Below are 24,745 nucleotides of genomic sequence, written 5' to 3'. Positions count from 1 at the left end.
AAAATTCTTGGAGAATGAATAAGTATTTATTAAATATGATAATGGTGCTTAAGAATATTAGAGTTTAACCTCGACGGGTAGAAGATTCGGTAAATACTACTTTTAGATAAACAGCTAGTTTTTATTGAATCAAGAAATATTGTCTTGACAGATAAGTAAGAGCAACTACTGTAGTCTCGGGCGCATATATCTTCACTCGTGTTATTATTGCCAAGTATAAAGTTTTAAGAAAATAAGTTTAACTGGAAACAAACATTAATCGTATTCTTCTAAAAACTGTGCAGTATTTTAAGTGAGTTTGCAATGGCCAAAAATAATGAGAAAACCAACATTTTGTAAGTATTTATAATTTATAAGGTTTATAATATTATTAAAATATTAATTACAACTAACGTTACTTTAGGGGTTTGAATGGTAATTACTATGGATCGTTGGGTGTACATAATAGTATAACACCACCCTCGAATATTTTGTCACCAAGAAGGGTTATATACTGTGTGCATGGCAAAGCTAGTGCAGGCTGTTGCAAAGTTTTGGAAGGCGAAATTATAGATATAATTCCGGATGAAGATAACATAAGCACCCACACCAAGGAAAACACAGATACGACAGAACTAAGTATATTTTAATTTATTATGTTTATCTTTTAAATCTTTTTATAACATATAGTGGTTCTACATATAATGCATCGTTTTCATTCACTGACTATTTACATATTTGATATCTTTTAATTGTTTATCATGCCAAAGCCGCTATATTTTCATTAATTTGTTTTTCTTTATTGTTCACATCTAAATTAAACAAATTTTTATTTTAGTAGATGAATCATTTAATTATAATTACGAATAATTCAAAATTACATGAAGCAAAAAAACAAAAACATATTTATAATAATTTTTAAATGTTTTGGGTGTAATTTCCCTGCAAGCTTCTGTTATTTTTCCCTTTATTTCTTCTCTGTTGGTTGGTTGGACTGCGTATACTTTGAATTTAAGTACCTATGGCGCATGTGTTTTCATAGATTGCCTGATATCATTATCTTCAAAACAGTCGAAAATTATATGTCCAAAAATTTAAATTTCGTTAGTTATAGAATATATAAAGATAGATACTATGTATTAGTATTACGTATATTGCGATATAAAAGTAGAGAAATTTATTTAATCGTAAAAAAACCTAATTTTACGTTAACATTAGTTGTCATGATTTAACCTACAACCACATGTTCAACGAATTTAGGGAATTTTTGAAAGGTCTGTAAATAAAATATACTTAATAAGTTTTCGCATCTGATGTATTTTCATGTTTCATTGATTTTAATTATACCGAAAGTTATTTATTTTTTGGAAATTAAGAATATGTTCGATAAAATTGTGGATACTGTTTCGAAAACAGAAGAAAATTTCGATTCAAATATTTGGAACGAAACTTGAATAGAACTCCGAATTGAGAAACAAAAGCTTTCGTGCAAATGGGTTGTGTTATATGCGTGTTGATAGCACTGTGTTACCAGGAATTAGACCGAATCAAAACTTGAGCAATATACTCGTAAAATTCCGTTAATAAACTCTTTTATTGATTCATTAGAATTTCCATTAGCCAGAGATTGGAACCAATCTTTAGCCTTCATCACATAAGAAATGTGCCAACACTGCAAGCACTACTAAAATGCCTGTGTACAGAGAAATCGTGAAGGAGTGTAACCAACGCTGTATGTTTGGTGGCCTACAAACAGGCGCAACGTTGATTTGTTATATAAAAATGATCCATGCAATTATAAAATAAAAATAAATAATTGTAAATAATAAATTGTAAAGAAAATTATATTAATTCTTAAAAAAATGCTTTGACCCAACGAACCCAACTGTTTCCATCTGAAATGGGGCATACTGTATATAAAAAGGATTATTTGAATTTTAAATACATGTATGGCCTTCCTGACAAATTGTTGTAAATACTTATGTTCAAAATAATATTTCCTAATAGTATTATAAAAATCAGTTATTAATATACCCCGCACAATTTTTTTTTGTTTTCAATAAATACGTTTAAAATTATAAGAATTCGAACTAATTATTTAATAATTAATTAATAATTTAAATGTAAATTGGGTAGAACATTACATTGTCAGAGTTAGATATGTATAAAATTGGCATTTGATTTATAACTTTTGAATAAATTTAAAACTGACGTAACAATTTTGTTTAGAAGTACTTGTTTTTCCTCCGACTGTGTGTTTTGGATGCATTATCTTTGCACGTTTTGTTGCTCAATGAGTGTATTTCAAATCTTGAAAATTATCCATCTTATCAGTTCGAAATTCCGTTGATATTATCTACATGTATTTTATTTATAAAAATACGCAAAAACAAAGCCGTGAAATATAAAAATTTTTAGAACGTTGCATAATTGCAAATAGGTTTACAGTAGAATAATTTGTATTCAAAACTATCCCAAGCGACGGAACTATATTTCTACTATAGAATCAGATTTTTGCCAACCACAGTAACCCTACTAAGTAATTGAGTAATACATTATTTAAATTATATTTTTTGTATATTATTAGGAATTATTGTGACATTATAAGGGCAGTAATGATTGTACGTTGACGAAATATTTGATTTATCTAGTTTATCAGTGTTTTGTTTATTAATAACTAACCTATTTAAAATCGTTTACATCTAATCAATTTGTTGGGTTGTGTGTTGTGTATCTAAAAAAATGTTTTCGTTTTATAAATATTTCATAAATAAAAAAACAACCTAAACTTTTTATGTCGTTTTATGTGATTATCCAAAGTCTGTTGAATTTTTGCAAAATATTTTTTTGGAAATTGATAAGGAAAAAAATATATTTATTTCCTTTTTCTAAGGGTTACAGCTTTTTTTAAAAAGGTTTTGTCTAATATTTGTTGGTGTTACGTGTTTTTATAAAAGAGCAAAATTATTTCGTAGTAATTTGATCATGAAATCTTTTATTCATGTATAATTAATACTAAAACTAAGGCCTAAACTAAATAAGTTAATGTGAATAATTGTAGTAGTCGTAAAAATCGTACATATTTAGTCAGATTAATGTTAAAACAATGATTTTCGCGTTTTTAATGTTGTGCCGAGTGCAGTAATTATTACGTAGAAGCGGATATTTGTTGAAATATATACATGGAGTGTCAGATAAAAATAATCAGGACGTTTTACCACTGCTTTGAAAATAAAAATGGTATTAGACATAAGCTTCCAAAAAACGTATAATTATTAAATTTTTATTAATTTTGTGCGCTGTATTCTAGTAGGAATTATCTACTGTCTTGTTTATCGTATTGCTTTCCAAATAAATAACGGGCAATTATTATTTAAAGAACAACCGTGCCGCACTCAGGAATAAATATGATACCAAGCGATTAAAAAATGGAAAGACTGAACATTTCAGACAGAAAATAAATAGTCTGGAAATCATTGAATCTGTGAAAATTACAGAAATATTTTGGAAGAGGGTTAAAATAGAATAAAAAATGTATTTTTTGTTTTTTTGAATAGTGTTCAGTTTAATAAACAGGTTATTTACAAAAATATATCATCGTGCTTTAATCATAAACTTAAATTTTTAGTACTATTATCTAAAACATGATAACAAATAAATCTTTAAACAGTAATCAATGAAAAGAGTAAGTACTATATATTTTGATTTAACACTTTCCTTGTCTGATTTGGTACAGAGATAAATGTTTGTAATTTAATATAAAAATATAAACAGAAACAGAGCCATACAAGTACTTACGACTTTTCTTCAAAAAAATCCAGAATTTTAAAAAATCGTTTAGAATATACTTGAAAATAAATCATTTGAATTAAATTAAAATTCCATGTATTATCGTGACATACTTAGTATCTTATTTATACGCAGCCACAATTTTGCACACAGCCCTTAAATTTTTTATCGAAATTAAATATGTATATTTGAATTGAATTACGAAAAAGGGGATAATGGGTTACCGGAGATCACGTGGTTGTATTTCTTATCGCATTGTTAAATTTACTTATATTAGTAGAAATTAAAATAGCTGTTATTTTCATTAAAGTGATAGACCAGGTGATATTTTGTGTTAAGGATGACTGTAATAGACATAGAGGGTAGGACATTGTATTCTTTATTGTTGTTTAAAAATAATAAGAGCAGTAAATCAGTAAATTATCCAACAAATCAACTCTGTATTGTCATTTCAGTTAATAAACACTGCCATCAAAAGGGAGCTCCTGAAGTGGATAAAAGAGCTAGAAGGAAACTAATAATAGCTAGTATATTATGTGTGATTTTTATGATAGGAGAAATTGTAGGTAAGGTCTAAAATGCTTATATTTAAGTTGTTTTGTCTTCAGTTTTGGAAGTTTGATTATATTTTCAGGTGGATACATCTCAAACAGCTTGGCGATAGCGTCAGATGCTGCGCATTTACTAACGGACTTCGCCAGTTTCATGATATCCTTATTTTCTTTGTACATGGCCAATCGTCCATCAACCAGGAAAATGTCGTTCGGGTGGTACCGCGCCGAAGTCATAGGAGCCCTAACATCCGTACTGCTTATATGGGTGGTCACGGGAATCTTGGTTTATTTAGCAGTACAGCGGATAATCAACAAAAATTACGATATCGATGCCAAAGTGATGTTGATAACGTCCGGAATTGGAGTTATTGTTAATCTTGTGTAAGTTTGAAAAGTACTGAAATTCGGAAGTAAACTAACATACTCGTTTTTCTCTCTTAGAATGGGATTAACATTACATCAACACGGCCATACGCATAGCGGGAGTTCTCATGGGCATTCGCACGACGAAAATATAAATGTCAGGGCGGCTTTCATCCACGTTTTGGGAGACTTTCTTCAAAGCTTTGGAGTGTTTGTGGCCGCCACTGTCATATACTTCAAAGTAAATATTTTCATTTTTATTCATAGCATAGCTTCAAAGCGAAACGTCAAAATTGTGTTTTTCCCCCCAAAAACAGTATAACTACTTTTTTTCTCATAAAAGTTATTTTTAATTTAATTAATTCTATTGTTTTATGACATAAATGTTAATTTTTTGCAGTCCTGCATCTTAAAATACAAGAGGCTGATGGTCCATAGAAAAAATATATTTTTTGAAACATGAAACCTTTTTCAGAATGCCCTGTAGATAGTAGGCTTCTAGATTTACTTTCTAAACCAATAGTCCAATTAAATGGGCCTTTCAGTCGCAATTTTGGTAAACTTGCCTGAATTTTTTATGTGTTAGTTTTTGGTATACAGGGTGTTAATAATAAGTTCTTCCAAACGTTAATGGCGTATCCTACCAATAAAAATAATCAACGTTTGCTCTATAAATTTTTTTGATAAAACGCTTCCCTACGGAGATACAGGATGTTAAAAGTTCCAAATATTTTTCTTATAACTTCACTGGCACAAAATATTTAGTGATAAAATTTGAGGGATAACATTTTTTAATAGGGACTATTATTTCATGGATAACTTATTGCAAAATACATTCCAACGGCATTATTGGGAGAGTAGAGGACCTGTTTTGAAAAAAAAATCGTACGCCACTGGTTTTTGAAATAATTTTAAATGTTTTTAAATAGTACAATCAATTTGTGGCAAAAAAGTATTCTTGTAAAGTATTGGTAAAATTTACTGGTCTTTAGATAATTGGGAAATCAAATAAGAAGATACTTAAGTACCTACGTTGCCATTTATCATTTTCTATTGATTGCTAAATGTGTAACAATAAGTTCAATAATATTTTTGAGAGATTTCAAAACACTATACAACGCCACTGTTTTGTGTGTTGCAAAAAGTTTCTTATTTTTCATACAACTAAAAACAGATTTTAATAAAAAAAAAATGTTATTCAATTTTGAACATTTCTTGTGATGTTGTATAGTGTTTTGAAACATCTCAAAAATATTAGGTATTGAATTTATTACACATTTAGCAATCGATAGAAAATGGTATATAGCAACGCAGGTACTTAAGTATCTTCTTATTTGATTTCCCAATTATCTAAAGATCAGTAAATTTTACGAATACTTTACAAGAACATTTTATTGCCACAAATTGATTGTACATTTTAAAAACATTTAAAATTATTTAAAAAACCAGTGGCGTACGATTTTTTTCAAAAAAGATCCCCTATTCCCTCAATAACTACGCAATTGGAGTGTATTTTGGAATAAGTTATCCATGAAAAAATAGTCCCTACTAAAAAAATGTCATCCTCCAAATTTTGTCACTCAATCTTTTATGCCAGTGAAGTTACAGGAAAAATAATATAACTATTTGAAACTATTAGCACCCTGTATCTCCGTAGGGAAACGTCCTATCAAAGATTTTTATAGGACAAAACTTGATTATTTTCATCGGTAGAATGCGCCATTAAAGTTTGACAAAACTTATCATTAACACCCTGTATAATATCAATGACAGTAATTTTTTGTTCAATCCCCTGCCAGGGGTGAAAAAATAAAGTATTTTTTAAAGATAATTCAAAAGGGAGTAAGAGCTAGAAAAAATTTTTTTTTATAAAAGTTATAGAGCATAAAATTTTACATAAAAATTATCAAAAAAATGTCGAAAGCAACTTTTCATTATTTTAAACAATGAATCGAAGGTGTAGAAAAAAAATTGTTTTTGTGTTGGTAAATCATTAAAATTGACAATTAAAACATGGAAATTGTTATAACTTTTTTATTAAAAATAAAAAATAATATTTATTAATCTGAAAAGAAAATTTATATTTTTTAGAGTACATATATTGGAAAAAACTTGAAATTCATTAATTTCTCTGTTTGATTTTTTTAAATTTTTCATATCATCCCTTAACTATTAATTTTAATAGTAGAAGAAAAAATATGTAAAATGTTAGTCAACAACTTACAAAAAAGTTTTTTCTAAAATTCGCTTTTGCCATTTAAAGTCCCATTTAATTGAACTATACTACGATGATCCAGTTGGTAAACCAAGGCTTGCTGCGATTTTTCACCAGCGATATTTGGGAAAATCATTTTAGGATTTTTTTATATTAAAAATGAGGCTGACTGTTGATTATAATTGGTAAATGTAAATAATAGTCCGCTTATGCAAAATAACTTATAAGCAGAGTATTATTTTTCAAATTATGTACTTATAATCAGCCATTAGCTAATTTGACATCTTCATGTATTTCCAAAACGTTCTTGATTTTTAAACTGAAATAGAAACTTCATAAATTAAAAATTTAAAGTATGTATAAAAAATTATTCAACATTGTATATAAATTGATGAAATTTGAGTTTTAAAACTTTTAAATAATGCTAATAATTAGAGCTGCCTAAAGCAATTGACTGAAAAGTCAGTTCTAAAAAAATTGCAGGGGACTATGGATCTTTATCTTTTTTGTTGTTTAATTATCGTCTATATTTAAGTTCCTGTATTATAAAACTGTTTTGTTCCTTCTGCAGAGAGATTGGATGATAGTGGATCCAATATGCACCTTTTTATTCTCCGTTCTCGTGTTGATAACAACCTTCGCCATTATCAAAGACGCTATAATGGTACTTATGGAAGCATTACCTAAGGGTATTGATTTCGAAGCGGTTATGAATATCCTGCTCAACATTGAAGGGGTCAAAAGAGTTCACAACCTAAGGATTTGGGCGTTGAGTTTGGATAAAATCGCCATGTCTGCACACGTTGCCATCAGTAAGTATAAATATAAATACGGGAGTTAATAGACGCGTTATATATTCCTTTTTCTCTCAATTTTAGGTCCAGGAACAAATCCTCAAAACGTCTTAATGGTGGCCACCAAGAATATACACGATAAGTTTAATTTCTTTGAAATGACTTTGCAGATAGAAGAATTTCAAGATGTTATGGAGAATTGTGTACAGTGTAAAAATCCTAATTAGTGTAATTCTTACTTCTTTATTTATTTTTATTATAGTTTTTTTATTATTTAGATTTTATTTTGCTTAATTGTTTAATAAATTGTTTATATTAAATATAGCTGTTTCATTATTTGTGTTATTACTTTTTCATATTAAATAACATGTATTGGAAGTATGTATTGGGACTGGTTACTTTTTGGACAAAAAAATTGTGTAATATGGATCATTTTGGTAAGTTCTTTTAAAATTCAATTTTTTAACGTGAAAAATCTAGGAAATGATTGTTGTTGATGGCTTCGAATTCACAGTTAGATGTCCAAACGCGGAACAATAACTGACGCCCTTCACTTCGTCACCGTTTACCGGCACTATCCCCGTTCACATGGATTGTAGGTTGCCTACAATTCATATTCGAGCTAAAATTTAAGCACAACACTATCTTCGTACTACAAAATCGATACATTTGTTTAAAAACTGGAAAACAATTGTCTTGAAATTTACTAAATGTTTCACGATAATAGTTGTTTACATTTTTTCCGTAGGACAAGTCTGCCGCGTGCGCAGCAGGTTAAGCGCTGTTGTCACGTTGTGATAAAACTCCCCAATATTAACACTGTATTTTGGAAACTGTTAATCTTACGCCCCTGTAATATACAACTTTATTGTTCATTTATGATTACTCTATCTCATGCTGAAGTAATGGCAGTCACACTTCTTACACCCTGTATAAAAACATAAGTAAAACTTTACACCTAATATCCAATGAGATTATATCGAATTCTGTTCTAAGTTGTCGTTGATGAATAATAAGAACAACAATGGTCTTAAGTTGGAGCCCTAAGGCACCCCAAAATTGGCAAGATACTTGCCTGAAGTATTTCCAATGTACCTAACAACAAAATGTCTATTCTGCAGATAAGTTTTAAATAAATTTAGTGTTTTGAGAAATATAATGTGCATGTAACTTTTTCAAAAGTAAGTCATGATTAACTTTACCAAACGCTTTTCTAAAACCCGTATAAATCTCTAGTTGATGTTTTCCCTCGAATACCCGGTATATATCGTTGGTAAATGAAAGTATATTAGTATTTATTGATTTCTTTGCAACAACACCATGTTGCAAAGAAATATTTCTGCAAGTTCGAGTAGATAATATTTTAATTTAGCTTCATTTTCTACATTTAATTTTTCTACTTGTGTAACAAACAGTTCATTTTTTTATCACTAACAATGGGCATATATATGTTCGTATGGCTTCAACTTTCCTTTCGATGATCTGCTTGTTGTATCAGTGGAGTGTGAGCTGAATTTCAGTGATTTTAACACCAATTATATAAAGTTTCGTACATTTGTAGAGTACAACTTATTACACTAATTATTTTATATAGTGACTTTCGCTGCTTTATTGGAAAACTTCGTACAGTATTGTATTTTTCGAAACCGAGAGAGTTGCACTAACTAAATTTGGACAGGACATAGCTAATACAATGCGAAACATCGCCTTAATGTTAAAAATGTTGTCACCGCCGTTCTTGGTTGTGAAAATTCGAAATATTTGAAATTATTCAATTTTCGTGTCATCGTCGATAATTGGCTAGAAATTTTAGACTATGTTTCCTTTAAACTACAAAGGGTTGTCATTTTTTTTCATTTACTAGCGCATAAAATTGTATATACAGGTTTGTAGGTTTTCCTTAAAATATCATCCCAATGTGGTTTTAATAAATAACAAGAAAGAAGCTGTATCAAAAATACTATATATTTGAAAATATAAAAATTTTTTAATATAATAAATAGCTTAACAAATAATTTCTTTGATTTAAATATAAAAAATTTACAACTCATATGTGGACTTATTGCTAGTAAAACCTAACTATAACATTAATAATAAATAACTAACGAGATTCTTAAAAAAATCAGTCATTTTATCTAAAAAGTAGATGGCATCGGTTTTAAATTAGCTACAGAACTTGTTCTCCTAACTTTTACACCTGCTAATTTCCTTTCAATGTCTGCTAAGCTTTGGCCTCTGGTTTCGGGGACGAAGAGGACTGTGAATGCTAATCCTACCACCATAATGGCATCAAATATCCAGAAAGTATAATGGCTACCAATAATTTTAATAATAGGCAAGAATGCTTTTGTAACACCGAAAGTGCATGTCCAGTTGAATGCAGTGGACACTGAAGCAGCAGGCCCCCTAATTTTTGACGGTAGGATTTCTCCCATCATCAACCATGGGACAGGGCCAAAACCGAGGGAGAACCCTAATACATATATCACAAGAGCAATTAGCGGTAACCATCCAAATGGTTTTACATCTACAATGTGTTCATTTTGAAGGAAGAAGTACGCGCCTAGCACACTCAACGATATAATCATGGAAACGCTAGAGATATACAAAAGTACTTTTCTGCCTAATCTGTCTATTAAAATTGCAGCTATAAATGTGGAAACAAAATTAACTACTCCAACGATAGTTGTACATATACTCTCTTTTAAAGAGCTACCAGCATCCTTGAAAATTTTAGTGGTATAAAATATAACGGCATTGATGCCACTCAACTGCTGGAAAAACATTAGCCCTAACACAATAGCAAGGAGTTTTAAGTTGTTTCTTGAAAAGAGAACAAAAACGCTCTCGTTCTGTTTATCCGATTCCTTCTGAATCTTCAGGAGTTCATGGAATTCCTTATCGATGTCAGTTTCGGATCCCCTCAGCCATTGAAGAGCTTCTCTGGATTTTTCTTCTTTCCCTTTAGCAACCAAGAATCTGGGTGATTCAGGAATGAACCATATAAGGACCAGGAAAGGTAACGACAGGATGGCTCCAATAAGAGCTAGTTCCTGCCATTGGTAGACCGTTCCAAACAAGAAACATACCAAGATGCCAATGTTACCAAAAGCGGTTGGCAACAATCCTAAAGTGCCTCTGACTTCAGGCTGGATTGTTTCGGCTAAGTACACGGGTAGGGTTAGAGAAGCAATACCAACACTGGCTCCTGTAATAGCCCTGCTGACATATAAGTACACGTAATTCTGAGCGAAGTAGCTGACAGTCCATGCTGTTAGGAAAAGGATGTTGGTCAACAGGATCGTCCATTTCCTGCCTAAGTATTCAATGAAGGTGCCTCCACATAGCCCTCCGACAAGGGCGCCCAGCGGCATTAAACTCGAGATCCAAGACATCTGTAACAATGACAAAATTGTTTTTAAACGTTCTGAATCAATTGTTTAGGATGTACAATTCCAAAACAATCCGTACTTTTAAAACTCTTTAATCCGGTTTAAGTATGGTTGCACATTTTCACAAAGGCTGTAGCACGGTCCAAGGAAAAATATCCAATGCAACAACTTAATTAGACGAAAAAAATAGCAACGATAAACTTACCTTGTCTTCTTCGAGATTGAAATGCGCTTCTAGAGATAATTGAGCAGGAGAGGTATAAGCAGACGAGTATCCTATGATCATGGACACCCATGATACCGCGACGGCTGTTAGCAACTGAAAAGAAGAACTGAATATTAGCACCTTATCGCACTCGGCATTTTTTTTAAATCACCTGGGAGAACGTGCATTTAGGTCTGGGTTCAGTTTCGGGTATCGAAAATGTGACGTGCGTATCAGCTCGTACTAAAACTTTCATGATTGACTTAACGATCCCGATATTAAACGCACAGATGTTAAAGTCACTGGAGATCACACGACATTTATTAAAAACTGTGCGCGATTGTACGATTTGATTGAGAGCCTGGATGAAAACTATTTCATATGTTATTTGAGTCGGTTTTATAACGTCCTAATATCCCCCCCTTTTAAAGCATTTTTTTATTATTCCTTTCATGATTTGTTATTGTCCTTATTACTTTATAATTCATTAATTCTCAATCGCCTCATTTGAGATGAGCGACGTCATTTCCAAGTTGTTAATTGCGATACTTAAGAAATTAATGGACAGTTTTAAAATGAACACTATCATTTAAATAAAAAAATATTTTATACATTGAACTCGGTTTTACTGGGGTATACCAAATTAATATGCACTTAGAAGACGACCTTCTGAGTGTAGGTAAAGGTTACCTTCAACCAGATTCAAAAATGCATTTCGTAATGAAAAAAGTCATAATTAGGTCAGTACCAAAAGTGTGGCCCCATTCTTGAATTAGGATCTAGGTGTTAGTTGTAGATGGTAGAGAGAAAAATATATAAAACAATTTTTAAATCATTAATTTTTAATTTTATAGTTAAAATTGAACTTTATTAATTTTATTGGGTATCTAAATTTTATTTTTAAACAAAAGCAAACGTTATCTATAATTTAAAATTCACCGTTGTCTAATTTTTTTGTTCTACTCGTTCTTTTGTCTTAACATTTATAATAATTTCATTCGAAACAGGGGTAAATTTTATTTTAAACAAATGCAACGTTATCTATAATTTAAAATTTACCGTTGTTTAATTTTTTTGTTCTACTCGTTCTTTTCTCTTAACATTTATAATAATTTCATTCGAAACACAGGTAAATTTAATTTTTTTTGTTTTAAGAAAAAAATCGAATGTGGGAAATAACTTACTTGTCTTTTAATTTGCCATATCGAGAATGGTTTCGTTTCTTCTTGAGCTCCGGCCTCTTCGTCGCCTTTCTTCTGCAAAGGCTCAATTTCAGGTATTGTCATCCTTAAATTTTCTTCCAAAGTACCCATTTTTCTTTGAAAATTGATGGTTGAATTCGACTGGAAGTCCCCAAGAGAAGAAAGATTGGTGGCTGTTGTACACGCTGAGATGCACGGGCTGTCTGTAGTTTGCAGCCTTTGGTGGTTGCCATTCTATAAACAAGAGTTTTTGATAAGTTATGACCTTAGGTCAAAGAAATGTAAACATTTGTAAGAGTTCATAGGTTCCCGGACTTGTACGTTACTCAAAAATTATGCGCCTCTACACAATAAAACAACAAAAAAACGGTCAACACGCCAAAAATCTAAAAGAAAGTTTGTTGAAATAGACCTGCATCAGGTTTTAATGAAAGTACTTTTCGATTTCTTACTTTGCTGTGATCTGTTGCATGGGGCATGACTTTTGAGTGCGGGTGTTAACTTTCTTCCGTCTAACTCGTGTACAGATTAGGTTCACTATTTACGTAAATCTCCCACTATTTTCCCCGATAAGCGTATTTGAAAAAAATAGGTTTGGATTTATCCAGTACTGGTCATTCTTTTACCGTGTGACAAGTATTTTGAAACTTAGGATGACGTTGTTGAAGCACATTTTATGTAACAAATTCTTAAACTGCGGGAAAGCAAAAACACTACTCGGTGCTTCAGAAATTGTCACGACGGACGCTGTTGAAAAAAAATTTTGATAGACTGCCAATATAGGTGTCATGTGGAGTGTGTCTTTGGTGGAAGGTTTATTATTTTAGGATCACTTGATTTTAGTTTCTGCCAAGTTGTTTTTTTTTGTGTATATCAGTAAGCTATTTTTTATTATCCATTAAACTGTGCATTGTTTCAGGAATTGCTACCGTACAGCTTACTCAATGTTGTAGTAAAAATATCGCAACGCTATTGTTTCATGAACATTTTCATCCTTTGAATGACTGTATTGTATTTGTTAAATTGGGGCTAGGTACCTACAGTTATTTAAATGCCCCATTTTAATTTTAATTTGATAATTAGATGATAAATATTAATAACAAATATCTCTAAACATATTTGGAACGCAATTGAAGAAAAAGTAAACAAATTACACTGCTGTATAAACAGTGGTACACTAAATTTATGAGACTTATTAAAGGTAAAAATTGTTTACTTTGTTGTAAGTGCGGTAATATTTAATATATCTAGATGGCAATATCAAACACACATAGGCGTGCGAGTATATCTTTCTGTTGCAAATAAAAGAATCCACCCAGCTGGTTAATAACTAACACAAAACATTAACAAATTCAAAATATGTCGATTAAAAAACAACTTGTGATTAGTACAGTCGTACCTGATCCGTAGTAGTCTCACTCATTGAATTCGTCAGTATCGAACAGTAATTAATTGACTAATGACCATTTTAAGCACCGGTGTATTCTTATAAAATCAACTTTACCGGCCAGGTACGATCGTGTTCGTTAAACGCCGGTTTTGAAAGGATACTTCCGGTTCGCCAGAGTATGTGTGACCTTGGGAACCGTTTTTAGAAAATATCGTTCCTCGTTCGTTGCAATTATTTTTTTTTTGTCACCATGCGAATTTCAAGGTGCCAGGCACTTATCAGTTACGCGGTTAGGGTAACCTAATCAAATTTATGAGGCCACGCCCGATTTTATTTCATATTAAAATAAAGTGTGTTAATTTCTTGGCGCTCGAGGTGGGGAAAAGCGGGTAGCTTTCCAATTGGCAAGATAGGAAGTCGAATTTATTATTATCGCGTTTTTAAATGATAGTTAATAAGTTTTTGTGTTTTCTTAAGATTATTATACTATTTTTATTTTTTATTTTTTTTTTGATAAATTTCGACCTGGGTTTAGTAAAAGTTTCTTAATGCGGTCCTGTGGTAACCTTGATGCCTGTATACACGTTCATCGAGCCATGGGGCGTATCTACCTATATTAGTTTTACCTTGGTCACCTATTTCGTTGTTATAACTACTCACCAAATGCATTTCATCGGTAATTATTTGGGGTACCGTCACTATTTTTAAAAGGGGGTAATAAAAGTCGAACGCTTCTTATCCTCGAGTAATAAACGATAATTTTTTCGCTATGCGCAGGCAGGTGTTAACATATTTTGTCGTTTGTGTACATTTCCAAACGAAATTTATTTATATCCACAGGAATAAATATGTATTATTACAATAAATTAAAATAAAAAACGCGCAGGGCCGTGCTTAGATATTTTTTAGAATTGATTTAAAGTTTGTTTAGTTGGATCCGTTTTTTTATTATTTGCAGCTGCTATAATGCGTTTGGAACAATGATTAATTAAATTGCTACGTAACATTCCAGAACACAAATGGATATTTGCATGTATGAGTGTTCCACTGATTCAGTCTTATTTAAGGTTGCATAAACATTCTTTTAAGTCGACATTTTCACAGCAAATAAATATTTTGAGTGAGAATTTTTTTTAAAGTATCTTTTTTTTTCAGTTTTCTCATCAAACCTGATTGCATCCGGACGTATTGACTAAATGTAAGTAAATAATTTGGTAGCGTATGAATCTTTTGGAATCTACAACAAAGTTACCATTACCAAAGACGTAAATAGTATGGTGTAAAACTGGGGGCAAGTCCGGTCCTGTCGCAGACAGATATTGCTAATTCTAATTAAACAACTTTTTATGGCTTAACATTTCGCGAATATTCATAGCGGAATAATTTCATTTTCTTATGTGTGGCTTATGCAAGTCGAGTATAGTACGTTGGGGTTTTGTCATTGGTGTAATGTCTTTATTGATTTTTTGGGGCGACAACTAGATTTTTTTATTATTGGTACTAACCTAACCGCACATATAGCGTGTCCGCTTCTCCATAAATATTTCCTCCAGAGACTACTACGTACTTACGTGGTTGCGTTTTAAAAATACTTCTCGCGTCGCGCGGACGTTTCTCCTGGCTTTTTAATTCGGTAAAAACGGTGAAAATTGGACCCGCGGATTGCCCGTACGATTGGGGAGAGCTGGTTCTGCGCATCCATGCCCGACAACCGGTGAATTCGAATCGACCGGTGGAATGAAAAGAGAATATTCTAGAATTCGTGCTGCGGCTCTTGCAACCCGACTACACGCAGGCTTTCGTTATTAAATAATGTTCAAATAAATCGCGGCGATTGCCACGCAGGAGGTATTGTTTCGTAAATTTATAGCGGCTGTAAGTACTGCGATTTTTTTTTGTTTCTAGTGAACCTTGCAGACGTTGGCAGTATTTGATATTGACACTAGGCGCGCGGTTTGCTCAAAATATTTAAAGTTATTTTTTTTACAGCACGACGGACCGTCGCGATAATTTCCGTATAATAAAAAATAAGAATTTATACATGAAAGAGACTTACCCATTTTTGTCGATTCCATTGGATAAAAATGTTAGCCCAAGCTGGTTGATTGGAAGCAACCCTGTAATAATTTCCACTATTAGAACCGGGCATAATCACAATTTTTTCATAAAATTATGTTGATCACTTCGATGATATATAAACAAAAATGTCTTTGACACCTCGTTGTTTATTTACTTTTTTGAATTATGACAGAGACGGCCGACTGGTTTAAAAAAACACCGACTGTTCAGATTCAGAGTGAGAAGTATACAATGAAGAGAGAATAACCATGTTACTCGTTATATAGTGTGATAGTAGTTAGGTATACCTGCGCGCGCGCCCTAACTAACATACATGGTGTATTACTTGAAAACACTAGTAAAATTGTCAATTTTTCCGTATCTGTATGACTTATAACCCTTCCTTAACCCTATGCAAAGTTAAAACGACAAGGCTCAACGAAATAACTATTTAACGCAACGTAAATCGGTTGTTTCTAGATTACGGTAATTGAACTTATTGGATATAAACTAATAATAATTGTCTTTGTTTAATTGATTTGTCCGTGAAACATGGAAGACTTGTTTTTCCTTTAACCGTTGTTTTTATATACCTACTACTACATACTAGTATGTAAAAAAACATTGTACCTATATTAAACATAAAAAATCCAACAGAAAAATTCTAATTTAGGAGATAAACGGGCAACAATGTTATTTTTATTAAAAAGAAAGGTTAATGCATCTTGCTCTTCATTTTAGCTTGTAATAACGTGCGTATACGCACGTTCCTCATCTGCTCAACGACATTGTTCGAAATAAAATTCTCACACGCCTTTTTTTGTCATGCTTTAAAGAAAAACGTATAATTTTTGACGGGCTGTACCTGCTCCAGAAGCTTAGGCATTTCAATAATACTGAAAACAATAATTTATCAAATTAACTACACGCAATTAAAAATGAATATACATCATATAGCTTACAGCAAGCACCGTTTTTGATTACTTATAATTGGGGGAGAAGATACATGAACTGAAGCCGTTCATTTTCTATGAAACGCGTTTTTTACTAATGTTTCGAATTCAATTCCTGTTAGAAAACTGGTGTTTAAGCGTGTACTACAAAATTCTGTGGCATAAATTGTTGAGGTCATATGGTTTGAGTGCAATGTATTTTGTACACTTGCACTGTGCACTTTACAAGACTCGGCCGTCTTGAAACCGCATGGTCCGAGAAGCGGTTGCATGGAATTTTCCATTGATCTACGGCTAAATAACCCGGTACTAAAATACATTTACAATCACCACGCCATGCCAGCCGTTGTCGTTTGAATTTTATCATCACAGGCGATAATTTAATGCATCGGATCGAACAATTACAACGACGGAATTTTTTTATGAAATTTCATTTACTTATCGATGTTGGTAAAATATTTATTATACAACGTAATTCTTCTGTAAGCAATAACTGAGGTATTTCCTGGTCGAGGCATCTAAAAACTCGGGCTAGACATGTATCGCAAAGTTTGTGGACATAACATTGAAATGTGTATGAGATCGAAATAACGGATTATATCTATAAATAGATGCAGTAAGCTTAAAACGGATTGCTCGGAAAAAGTTTCTCTCTGATGTTAAAGTAGACAAAATATTCACTGATATTTTACAAATGAAGATGAACAGATGCTACTCCAACAATTAAAGCATTTACAAATTTACATGCAACTTTCTCGATGCCATACATGTGTATGTAATAATAAAAATTTCCCATATTATTAAAAATTATTGTCCTAAAAGATTACTTTTTAAAGTCCAATATACTGTAATTGGTAGTATTATAGTTACTCATACCCTCGTTATGATAATTCTTATCTAGGTATATAGTTATACCCTTAGAAATTAATGATGTAAGTTGAAAATATGTAAAACAACGTTTAAGTTCTGATTTTAGTTTTAACAAATTTAATATTTAACGCGAAGACATTGATTTTAAAATGCATCCGTATATCCCTCGTGCAAAGTTTTAATGAAAATTTAATTTGGAAAAAATTCGTATTTAATATGAGGAGGCCAACCCCAGAATGCAGTATTTTTAAAATTCAAATGAAAAAACCAAACGACCTTATTTATGCTTTGTCTGTAAAGATATAATTTTAAATACGTTTTATTTTGGGGGAAATATTGGTACAATGTAAATTAAAATTATCGAAGCTTAGATGATCGATATTTGAAACAATTATGGCTGTTTGTTTTAAAATTTGTGGCGTACAGTTGTTGGGACATCTGATGCAATTTCTTGTTTTGATAAATAATTAAAAACGTCAGAGATATTGCGGAATGTCGGTGCCACACAACTAGAGGTGTGTAACTTGCCAGCCAATGGGAAAGTAGCTCGAGTCGAGCCTCTGCTAACGTCACGTAGCCTTGATGTTAAGTCTAATAGAGTCTATCACACCATGACAACAACAATTTGTTAGTATTGGATCCAATAAAACTTTTATTAAATATTTACGTCAAATAATTGCTGAGTCTGTACATAAAATGCCCTATTGGCACTCCTTGACCTTAGTTTAAAACAATTAATTCAAAGAACGCTCATGTCGAGTAATTGGTATTATCGGGTTCGAGCCTACGTGACGTCAGGACACACCTCCTTGGCAACGCGCTGCTTGACCGTTCTTACGGGTCTGTCTTAAAACCCATCAGGTTTTTTTCCTTTACTTCAGATGTAATAGACACTGATTTCCCAGAATATTTGTGGTCGATTATGACGCAACTATAATTAGTATTGAGTCATCAGATTGTCTGCCTATACATTTTTACAATTATTGTATTTTAGAATGTATTATTTTTCCGCTTCAGCTATTGCAGCCAAGTTGAAGAAAGTGTCTTTACTTTCACGTATTTGTTTTAAGTGCACTTGTACACTTTATTCCGCGTTACAACCTTTGCTCTGCTTTTAAAAAATTGTATGTAAAGTAAACAAATAGTGTTGTATAATTTGTTGGCAATAATAAATTCAGACCGGCTATTTTTAGCTTACCGTATGCTATGCATTATTAATACGAAGTTACATTGTTTTTTAGTAAAAAATGCCGTGACAGAAAATCGTTACAATTTAAACAACAGCTAAATAACCTGCTTTGATTTATGGATACTGGCTTCATAAAAAAAATTTCTTCCTGTGCCTTATTAATTATTATACAAAATTAATGACAAAGAATATAAATATGTGTTTTTGGGGACTATAGGTACCGAAAGAGCGGAATTTTCAAGTTGATAAACATTTCTGATGAGGATATTGACATCATAACAAGAAACTTTTTATAGGACAGCGGGATATTGCACATATCTGGAATTAGATAGACATAACAATACAATATTTAGAATCTTTGAAATATTGTCCGCAGTTTAGAATTACGGTTTATGAGGAGAACTCGACACTTACTTGACTGTGCCGTCAATATGTGGACGGTCCACTTTTTCCAAAAGACACACTGTTGAGTTTACATCCATTCAAACTGATATTATTATCTCTGATATCCCGAACAAATTTGTTTAACAACAGATTGATATTCTTTCACTGAACTGATATGGTACGGATATAGATATCGATTTGTGATACCAAATGCTTTAGGACGAATATATATGAAAGTACCTACCTTATCATATCTGCGATAAGATACTATCACGTGATAAAAAAACTTCCATTCCAGGTACCAAGTCTGTTTCCAGTGATTTTAGATTCCTATAATGTAAACTCCAGGGTTAATAAGTTCTTTTCATAAATATTTAATCGACAAATATTCGGACCTGAAAGAGATAACATAATCTCTTACATCATTTTGCCTTACCGTGTTGTATGTACGCAATTGCTGTAGTTTTATCGGATATGAATCCTGTTAAGGTTACTTGAATTTATTAAATAGTACATTTTTAAGTTATCTTTATATTATTACAAAAAAAAGAGGTAAGCAACTTCTACACCTTGAGACTTGTACTGGGTGTTCAGCATATTCACATCTGTATACAGGGTGTTAGAAGTTTGACTGCCTTAATTTTAACAAACGATAGAATACATTAAAATAAACAAAAAAAAAACCTTATATGACATGGGTCCTAAACGCAACCATTTCCGAGAAAAAAATGATCAAAATCTCAACTTGGTACAAAAGTTCGATTAATTAAGGAATATTGACATAACTGGCCACTTTTTTTTAACTTCAGCATTAATGCTTAATTATAAAAAATAATTAGCGTTATAATAAATTTAAAATTCGATAAAATTCATATCGAGCAATGTGACAACGGCGCGGCGGATATCGCGAGGTCCAACAACCGCAATTCAGTTGGTATCTGGAATTCGACCGTGTCGGAGTGTTTTTTGCGTACCACTATTTCCTTTTCTCGAGGTGATTTCCAGCGAGTGCGTGAAAATCGGATTCGAAGGTGTCGTGCGTGCTCGAAAATGGTGGTGGACATTTTGAGCATATGTTGTAGTTTGTTTTGTACTTGTGCGTTTGCTTTTTGGTAAGTACCTAAATTACTTTTAATACGTACTTTTCAAGTACGTAATTTGATTAAAAGTTAAGTTCCTGTTCTAAGAGATTCATAATTACTAAAATTCGAGCTAAAATTTAAGCACAACACTATATCTTCGTACTACAAAATCGATACATTTTATTTTATTTAGGTATTTCAAAACTGGAAAACAATTGTCTTGGAATTTATTAAATGTTTCACAACAACAGTTGTTTACATTTTTTCCGTAGGACAAGTCTGACGCGTGCACACGTGGTGCAATATTAATACTCGCTGTATTTTGAAAACTGTTAATCTTACGGCGCTGTAATGTACAACTTTTTTGCTCATTTATGATTACCCTATCTCGTGCTGAAGTAATGGCAGTCAAACTTCTTAACATCCTGTATATTTATCAAATAAATGCTTGACTACACGCATCCCAAAAACGTGTGAAAATTTGATACCTCACTCAATTGTTCTGTTTCTTTATATTTATCTTCTATTATGTCATAGTCCTTGGATGACATAAACATTTTTTTCTTCGTCCCTTTATAATCAGTATTTAATTAATAACTGTGTAGTTATTAATTAAGCAAAGCATGTGTAAAATATTCCATTGTTTTTTAATATGACAGATTCACCTCTAATTATTATTGTCTGTATGTGTATTCGTGACGGAAATTTACTCTTTCGTGCTTCTAGATTGATCTATAATTCAGTTTATCTTGAATCCGATTATGATAGACGTTAACCATTTTATCTTTTGCTCTTATCTGTAAAAATTGTCCTACAAAATGTGATATTAGGTACCTGTTTAGTTGCGCAATAAAAATGCATACTTTTGCATTACCCAAAAAAAAAGGAGAAATATTGTTTTCACGAAACGCTAAATATGACCAATCTCTTTGTACTTTATTTTAATAAGCTTTTTTCGACCTACTTGCAAACTGGCAATGAAAAAGCATGTAATACATATGTAATTTTACAAACACATCACTAAGTCACAATACATCACTTTGTCGATATCTTGGGAGCTTCTTTCTTTTTATTATTAGTATTACTTACCTGCCTTTTGAGGATTTGTAGCTAACTGACCGAAATTTAAAAGTAATTTGAAATATTTATCTCAGTTATCTATGTAGTTTAATACCTTTTATTTGATAATGAAATCAGAACGAATTGGAAACATCAGCAAAATGATGTCTAGATGATTCAGTGGTAATCCTTTTGATGTGGATAGTTATTTTAATTTTTAATTAAATTACATAAAGTCGTGGTTAATTCACATTAATTATACATCACGTATTTACTAAGGCTCACCATCGTCATTTATTTTTAATGTAGTTTTGAATTGGATTGAATTCAAGGGAATATTATAAAGTTTGTTTTCCTGACAAATACATATTTGTGTGACTATTCTAATCAAAACAGTAAAGTTGTTATTTTTTAAGCCACAATGTCGGTATTGTATCAAAACACCAACCACCAACGAATTTAGATACAAATATTTTGTGCATTCAAAACAATGTTTACTGATTTTAGGTAGAAATTTGAATAAAAATAGTGGAGTGTTTTTCAACAATTTGGTAACATCACTGAGATTTTACGAGTTGGAAAAATACCCACCCTTTTGTTATTTAAGTACTTAGTTTTTGTTTATTTAAAAATGTAGCTTATGCGATAGCATCGTCCAGACTTGTAAACATCTACAGTGTTTGGAATGCCATTACAACTACGTCAATGTCGTTTTTGTATACATGAACGGATTTTTCGTACCGATAACAGAATCTTTAATGATGTATTTATATTCTTTTTCATGTTCGAATACTGCAAATTCGTCAATTTCTTTATACACTCCATAATTTCTGAAACAAAACAGTTCCAATTCTAAATTAATTTAGACTGAGGTCATTACGTACGAAGAAAATCACCGCTTTTTTGTTAGTCATTAAATCAGTCTTACATATCTTCAAGTGCTGACGCCTGTGAGTTTACAAATCGCATAGATAAGCTGCCATATCTAGAATTAATTACGAATGAAGTTTATAAAATTCACCAAACTTTCCAAGCACAATCTGCTGCAGGGAATCTATTTTTTTACCAGCTTATTCCGGACTAAATCTGTACGTGCGTCCGCAAAACTCGCACATATTTTATAACAACTAGCCTGCTCGAATTGGGTCTTGAAAAGACCAGATAAAACTGAATAACAGAAATATGTATGCAAAATTAAGTGGAACAAGGACTTGAACCATCTAACCTTTTTTTACACCAAAGCAAAACCCCAATGGTATTTAACCACAAAATTGCTGTTTTAAAATGGTTATATCTCAATAACTGATGCGAGCTGTATAAAAAACATCAATATGTCTTGTGTAATATTTATGTGTTCTTACTTAATCGATAAAAAGTTGATAAACACACCGTCGTACTTAAAAAGATACCTGGCGGTTGGTTTTTAGAAAATCGAAAGAGTAGTTAAATTTTGTTTTTCGCTTGTTTATATGATGGTGATAAATAGACAATATTTTTGCAATTTGACCTTTGACAATTGAAGAATTAAATATTTTTGTAGAAAATATTAATCTTAAAGAACCAACTATTAAATTTACTTTAGAAATAGAAAAGAATAATACACAGATAGATTCTTTTTTATTTAAAAAATTAAAAATCCTTTAGAACTGTCTGTTTATAAATTGCCTAAATTGTAGATTTTAATTTAATAATATTGATATAAAGAAAGGTGTAGTTAAATGTTTGCATGATAGAGCCAAATGTTTATTGAAATTCTTAAAATAGTTATTAATAAATAATCAACAGATTATTTTATTGAACGGCTAAAGAGCTATTCCTGATTACTCTGTGATTCAGTAATAATAGAAAAATAAATGTGAATAAAAAACTTGTTACAGAACATTTTAAAGCTGTTAAAAATAAATTAAAGAAAGCACATTGCTGAGTTCCGAAAACCAAAACAAATCGATTTTCGAAATGTCAGCGCCTTTAGAAGTGCGCGAAGTACTTTGTATCTTTTATTTATCTACTTTTTCAATGCGAAATTTTTGATTAGACAAAACTGTTTTCATAAAAAATAATTCTTGACCGAAAAAATGCGTAGGTATTTCCAATCCCCGTAACAAAAATATCGACATGCTATAAACGTTTGATTTTCATTTGTACATTAAAAAATTATCATTTCTGGGAAAAAATTGTTGATGAACTTTGGTATAGCTGCATGGTGTAAGTCAGGTTTCATGGAAGTGATGCTATTTTAGTTCGGACTTTGGCCAGCATCGAAATCTTGTGAAATACCCTTCTTAGAATTATATTAGTGAATGAGTACTATTAGCGTGATGTGATCTGAGGTTAAATTATTTTTAATTGCCATGTACAAGCACTGTAACATGTCAAATAAAAAATTCGGCATTTCGAATGTAGTGTAAGATCAGAATCATAATCTTATTGCTGGAATCGACGAAACTACAAAAAAACTGTTGGAACACGTAACTAGTCATATGGAAAGAAATTTGGGTGACCAATGCACCATGTGCATACCTGGAATTTGAATTTTTTTATTTATTTAGCTCCGTTATTACACTTCCGGTTTAAATTCAAAGCTTTTTTTAAATATTCCCAGCGTTTTGGGGGCGGCTTTTTTATATTTACTTCAGCTGTTGTTGGTCTACACGATCAAGAATTCGATTGCATCTTTTCTGTTGAAAACCGGCGTAATTATTTTTTTTTTTATTAAAGTACTTCTTTAAGATAAAAAAATAATTTGAACTGAGGTACGGAAATGAATTTCGCATGTTTTAATAACGTGTTAGAAGGTCACACTGAAATTATGAATCAGTGTATAAAAAATGAGTTAGGCAGATTTCAAGAGATATAAACAACATTCGGTACGTTGGTAAATAAAAAAAAGGTAAAAATACCAATCAGCTTTAGTTATATATTAGAGACAAAGAATTCTGGGGTAAATATTTTAGGAAATCTTATGTAATTCAATGCGAGTTTGTATGGAAATTAAACTTAATATCGGATTTAGTGGAGATAGACCAAGCAAATTAAATTTTTACTCGAAAAAAGTCCTATCCGCTAGATTATTGTAAAATTGTCTAAAGGAACAACAACAAGACATCTCTCGTCTCGTGTGTCAAAAACTTTTATTAGCTAACTTTTCTATTTAAACAAATAAGTGAGGAAAACAGTTTTTTCACTTTGCAGGGAAAACCATCAATTTTAGCGAAAAGTGACTCTCAGACAGCTTATAGGGAGTAAAATTATCTACAAAATGAGACT

The 24,745-nt window shown here is 31.5% G+C and overlaps 2 protein-coding genes across 6 annotated transcripts; one reads left to right on the top strand and one right to left on the bottom strand.

Annotated features, from left to right (window-relative positions):
• Window positions 1-60: 60 nt before the first annotated feature.
• Window positions 61-8,008, top strand: LOC108916328 (zinc transporter 2). Of its 2 annotated transcripts, XM_018722555.2 has the most exons (7): window positions 61-335; window positions 404-618; window positions 4,224-4,334; window positions 4,403-4,703; window positions 4,764-4,926; window positions 7,472-7,712; window positions 7,779-8,008. In XM_018722555.2, exons 1-7 carry the CDS (start codon window positions 304-306, stop codon window positions 7,919-7,921), a joined length of 1,206 nt encoding a protein of 401 aa, XP_018578071.1. In that variant the 5' UTR covers window positions 61-303; the 3' UTR covers window positions 7,922-8,008. The 2 variants fall into 2 exon arrangements, with proteins under 2 accessions (XP_018578071.1, XP_018578076.1); XM_018722560.1 differs by lacking the exons at window positions 61-335; window positions 404-618 and adding an exon at window positions 4,019-4,130 and having other exon boundaries at window positions 7,779-8,006.
• A 1,693-nt stretch (window positions 8,009-9,701) lies between these two features.
• Window positions 9,702-19,673, bottom strand: LOC108916980 (facilitated trehalose transporter Tret1-like). Of its 4 annotated transcripts, none has more exons than XM_018723368.2 (5): window positions 19,582-19,673; window positions 15,940-16,000; window positions 12,476-12,727; window positions 11,292-11,405; window positions 9,702-11,089 (listed from the first exon to the last, which is right to left on the bottom strand). In XM_018723368.2, exons 1-5 carry the CDS (start codon window positions 19,587-19,589, stop codon window positions 9,830-9,832), a joined length of 1,695 nt encoding a protein of 564 aa, XP_018578884.1. In that variant the 5' UTR covers window positions 19,590-19,673; the 3' UTR covers window positions 9,702-9,829. The 4 variants fall into 4 exon arrangements, with proteins under 4 accessions (XP_018578884.1, XP_018578882.1, XP_018578883.1 ...); XM_018723366.2 differs by lacking the exon at window positions 19,582-19,673 and adding an exon at window positions 19,368-19,496; XM_018723367.2 differs by lacking the exon at window positions 19,582-19,673 and having other exon boundaries at window positions 15,940-16,201.
• Between the last annotated feature and the right edge of the window lie 5,072 nt (window positions 19,674-24,745).

This window comes from Anoplophora glabripennis, unplaced genomic scaffold (assembly GCF_000390285.2).
Source record: "Anoplophora glabripennis isolate ALB-LARVAE unplaced genomic scaffold, Agla_2.0 scaffold2, whole genome shotgun sequence".
Classification (NCBI taxonomy): Eukaryota; Metazoa; Arthropoda; class Insecta; order Coleoptera; family Cerambycidae; genus Anoplophora; species Anoplophora glabripennis.
The sequence above is the reverse complement of the archived record's forward strand: the minus strand, read 5'-3'. Positions and strand labels throughout refer to the sequence as shown.